We start from the raw sequence: 5,429 nt of genomic DNA, 5'->3' as shown, positions 1-5,429 counted from the left end.
ACCACCAACAACGTTCAAGAAGACGAGCCACCGAGATCTACTGCATTAGAAAGGCAGGTCCAGACTCTCATGGCAGCCGTAGAACGACTCACAAAGCAGAAACATGATTTGGAGAAGCAGCTACGCCAAAGGGATGCAGGACCTAACCTTCAGGAGGAAAACCAGGAAGGTAACAGTGCCGAACGAAGGGAGTAGGAGAGGCCAGAGGGCAACAACGCCCCAAGCCAACCGGAGCGGCAAAACATAAGCCTTCCATCTCTCATGGATTTTGCCCCTCCGCCTATCATCGCAGAGATGCAGGCAATGAAGGAGCAGATGGAGGTCATGATGAATGCCCTCAAGGGACGAGTATCTTCCGATCTCGACGATTTAGTGAACAAAACCGACTCACCATTCACTACGTCTGTCAACTCATTCCCCCTGCCACCGAAGTTCCGGATACCCCAGATTGAAAGCAACGACGGGGTCAAGGACCCCCTTGATCATCTAGAGACCTTCAAGACCCTGATGCACCTTCAGGGGGTACCAGATGAGATAATGTGTAGGGCGTTCCCGACCACGCTGAAGGGGCTTGCGAGGGTTTAGTTCAGTAGGTTGACACCAAACTCCATCAATACTTTCAAGGAGTTGAACGCCCAGTTCACCTCGCACTTCATAGGCAGACATCGGTACAAAAGGTCCATCGCATGCTTAATGAGCATCAAGCAGCGAGAAGACGAGACGCTGCGGGTCTACATAACTCATTTCAACAAAGAAGCCCTTTCGATTGATGAAGCTGACGATAAGATACTCATAGCCGCATTTACTAGCGGGCTACAGAAGGGTAAGTTCTTGTTTTCCTTGTACAAGAATGACCCGAAAACCATGACGGACGTTCTCTACAGGGCTACCAAGTACATGAATGCAGAGGATGCATTGTTAACCCGCGAGGAAAAGCCTAAGAAGAGGGAGAGGCAGGAGGACATGTGACAAGATAGGGGGCGAAAGGTCGCTAGAACCAGGGATCAACGTGATGAAAAGTGCCCTAGACCCCCCACTGGAAGATTCACCAATTTCACCCCATTAACCGCCCCGATCGACCAAGTATTGATGCAAATCAAAGATGAAGGAGTATTGACTTTCCCTGGAAAGTTGAAGGGAGACCCCAACAAAAGACCAAGAGACAAGTATTGTCGCTTTCACCGAGACCATGGGCACGGCACAGCCAACTGCTACGATCTGAAGCAGTAGATTGAGGCCCTAATCAGGCAGGGGAAGCTACAGAGGTTCGTCAGCAGGGAAAGAACTAATACACTGGAGGAACAGGCCCCACGATGGGAGAACGAGCGCCCTAGACCACCCATTGGGGACATAAGGATGATCGTAGGGGGCACAGCCGTAGCCGGATCTTCCAAGAAAGCCCGCAAAACCTACCTCAGGATGGTCCATAGTGTCCAAATCACAGGATCTGTACTAAAGATGCCGCGAATAGATAACCCCGTCATAAAATTTTCAGAGGATGACGCTCGGAGACTTCACCATCCTCATGACGACGCGCTAGTGGTCAGCTTGTAGATAGGGGATTATAACATGCACCGGGTCCTCGTCGACAACGGCAGCTCAGCAGACATCTTGTACTATCCAGCATTCCAACAAATGAGGATCGACAGGGAACGGTTGACCCCAACGAACGCCCCACTCGTGGGATTTGGGGGTACGAAGGTGTTCCCTTTGGGCGCAATAACACTAGCTGTGACAACGGGTGACTATCCTCAGCAGATCACTAAGGAGATAACGTTTCTCGTGGTCGACTGCTTGTCCGCCTAAAACGCCATCCTCGGGCGACCCACTCTCAATTCCTGGAAGGCGGTAACTTCAACATACCACTTGATGATCAAATTCTCGACGGAATATGGGGTGGGAGAACTGTGGGGAAATCAAGTAGCAGCGCAAGAATGCTATATTGCCATGTTAGAGATGGAGGATCAGCAGCAAACTATGTGTATCGGGAAGAAGCGAGCATTAACAGAGCCATTTGAAGAGCTAGAAGAAGTAAGACTTGACGACACGCGGCCTGAACGAACGACTAAAATTGGCACACTAGCCAGTTGGCCAGTACGCCAGACGATCACAATTTTCCTAAGAAATAACCGAGACGTTTTCGCCTGGAGTCATGAAGACATGCCAGGAATCGACCCCTCAGTCCTGGTCCATAGGTTGAATGTGTCGCCCTCCTTCCCTCCAATCCGGCAAAAGAAATGAGTCTTTGCCCAGGAGCGGGACAAGGCCATAGCCGACGAGGTTCGGAAGTTACTGGAGGCAGGTTTCATCCGGGAAGTATATTATCCCGACTGGTTGGCTAATGTTGTTATGGTTAAAAAGACCAACGGAAATTGGAGGATGTGCGTAGATTTTACAGACCTCAACAAGGCTTGCCCCAAAGATAGCTACCCGTTCCCACGGATAGATACCCTGGTGGATTCAACTGCAAGACACCAGCTCCTAAGCTTCATGGACGCTTTCTCTAGCTACAACCAGATCAAGATGGACGAATCTGATCAGGAGAAGACCTTCTTCATCACAAGTCAGGGATTATTCTGCTACAAGGTGATGTCTTTTGGACTCAAAAATGCTGGAGCAACATACCAAAGGTTAATGAACAAGATGTTTGCACATCAGATTGGCAGGAATGTTCAGGTTTATGTTGACGACATGTTGGTAAAAAGCCTGCACGAAGAAGATCACCTAGACGACCTCAGAGAAACATTCAATACGCTCCGATTGTTCAACATGAAGCTGAATCCGAACACATGCGCATTCGGAGTAACGGTGGGAAAATTCTTGGGTTTCATGGTATCCCAAAGAGGAATAGAGGTCAACCCGGAGAAGGTGCGGGCCATAATGGAGTTAGAACCACCAAGGACGGTTAAGGAGGTCCAAAGTCTAAATGGAAAGATCGCAGCTCTAAACAAGTTCGTCTCAAGGGCGATGAATAGGTGTTTACCATTCTTCCGCACTCTAAGAAAATCATTTGAGTGGATGGATGAATGCCAAATGGCCTTCAACAACTTGAAGATGTATCTCTCGTCTCCACCGCTACTCAGTCCATCCGTGCAAGGCGAAGAACTCTACCTTTATTTGGCCGTCTCACAAGTCGCAGTAAGCGCAGCTTTGGTGAGAGAGGAGGACGGAACACAGAAACCCGTCTACTTTACCAGCTGTGCACTTCGTGGAGCAGAAGAGAGGTACCCTCAGATGGAGAAGTTGGTTTTCACGTTGGTAATCGCCGCGCGAAGACTTAAGCCATACGTCCAGGCGCATAAAATCGTTGTCTTAACGGATAAGCCACTGAGAAAAGCCATGGATAGTCCAGAAGTAGCAAGAAGAATGGCTTTGTGGACAATAGAGCTAAACGAATTCGACATCCAATACCGCCCGCAGACAGCCATAAAAGGGCAGGCAGTAGCTGACTTCATCGCCGAGTTCACTCTCGGGGAAGGCCAGTTGGTAGAAGAGAAAGAACAGTGGAATATCTATACAGATGGATCCTTAAACAGACGAGTCGGAGTAGTGATCCAAACTCCGCAGGGGGATAAGATACAATGTATGATCCGACTGGATTTCCCAACAACCAACAACGAGGCAAAGTATGAAGCCTTGGTCGCAGGGCTAGACCTTGCAAAGGCCGCGGGAGCAGAAAACATAATTGTCCACTACGATTCACAAGTGGTGACCAGTCAGATCAATGGCGACTACAAGTGTAAGAACGATAGAATGAAGAGGTATTTAGAAGAAGTGAAATACCGAATCAGCAACCTCGAAGTCGAATTCATTCAGATCCCAAGGGAAGAGAACGAATGGGCTGACCACCTAGCAAAAGCTGCGTCAGTCGAATTCATGCTGGTTCCCGAACAGGTATTATCATTCGTCCAAATCTCCTCACTTATCGATGACGGAACAAATATGCAGGTGGTAAACTCTGAATATAACTAGACCATGCCATTGATCTCCTACCTAAAGGCTGGGGTGTTACCAGACAAGAAAGGCGCCACAAGAAAGTTGAAAGTCCAGGCATTACGGCTCATGCTGATAAAGGACGTCTTATATAAAAGGGGTTTCTCTCGACCGTACCTGAGGTGTTTGTGCCAAGAGGAAGAAGATTACGTGATGAGAGAAGTACACGAGGGTATCTGTGGGAACCACTTGGGTGCACGATCACTTGTACACAAGTTGATCCGAGTAGGATACTACTGGCCTACAATGATGAAGGATGTGCAAGCCTATGTCCAGTCCTGCGACAAATACCAGAGGTTCAGCAATCTCATTAGGCAGCCGTCCGAAGAACTGGCACCTATGACGGTACCCTGGCCATTCGCACAATGGGGACTTGATATCATGGGCCCATTCTCGACGACGATCTGACAACTGAAATTTTTGGTCGTCGGTATATACTACTTTACTAAGTGGGTTGAGGCGGAAGCCTTAACCACCATCACGGAGAAAAACATCCGGAGTTTTGTCTGGAGAAATATCGTATGTAGGTACGGGATACCCAGGGTACTAGTCTCTGACAACGGTAAGTAATTTGACAACAGCACGTTCAGAGACTTCTACTCGGAGCTAGGGATCAAGAATCACTACTCGTCACCCGCACACCCACAAGCGAACGGGCAAGTCGAAGTCACGAACTGGTCCTTGCTCAAAATAATCAAGACCCGTCTCGAGGGGGCAAAGGGTATCTGGCCGGACGAACTACCTAGCGTCCTATGGGCATACCGGACCACAACAATAACATCCACTGGAGAAACACCATTCAGACTTGCATATGGAACCGAAGCTGTCATTCCCGCAGAAGTGGGGCTCACGAGTTACCGGGTGGAGAGCTACGACGAAGATAAGAACAAAGAGGCTATATGCCTCCAGCTTGATCTAGTGGACGAAGTCAGAGCGGCAGCAGAGAAGAGGTTGGCGTGCTATCAGAATCTCATGGCGAAACACTACAACAACAAAGTAAGGCATAGGGACTTCCAGGTCGGGAATCTTGTACTACAGAAAGTAATGGGTGCCGTTAGAGATCCTTCACAAGGAAAACTCAGCCCCAACTGGGAAAGACCCTACAGGATCACATCATGGCAAAGGAATGGCACCTACCACCTCGAGACAATGGACGGACAAAAGCTGCAGCACCCTTGGAACACGGAGCATCTTTGGAAATACTACCAGTAGAGAGAATATGAGAAACCAGCAATTTCCCAGTTTATTTTATTTTATTTTTTTTAGCTACAATTTACTAGTTTTTCTTTGACTTTTTCTATAATCTTTTTATGCCTTTTTAAGCCCAAGGGGGCAGGTACTTTTTCTACAAACGCATTTTCTTTAAAGAAGAATATTCAGACACAGCTTTGATTTTCCACATGGATGTTTATTACAAATGGATATGCTACACAAAG

The 5,429-nt window shown here is 48.2% G+C and overlaps 1 protein-coding gene across 1 annotated transcript; it reads left to right on the top strand.

Moving 5' to 3' along the window:
* The first annotated feature begins 1,956 nt into the window (after positions 1 to 1,956).
* Positions 1,957 to 5,205, top strand: LOC115950048. The gene is made up of 4 exons (XM_031067299.1): positions 1,957 to 2,031; positions 2,254 to 3,894; positions 4,000 to 4,289; positions 4,575 to 5,205. Exons 1-4 carry the CDS (start codon positions 1,957 to 1,959, stop codon positions 5,203 to 5,205), a joined length of 2,637 nt encoding a protein of 878 aa, XP_030923159.1.
* Positions 5,206 to 5,429: the final 224 nt, after the last annotated feature.

The sequence above is a fragment of the Quercus lobata genome, chromosome 6, assembly GCF_001633185.2.
Source record: "Quercus lobata isolate SW786 chromosome 6, ValleyOak3.0 Primary Assembly, whole genome shotgun sequence".
Lineage (NCBI taxonomy): Eukaryota > Viridiplantae > Streptophyta > Magnoliopsida > Fagales > Fagaceae > Quercus > Quercus lobata.
This window is presented reverse-complemented; position numbering and strand designations above follow the sequence as displayed.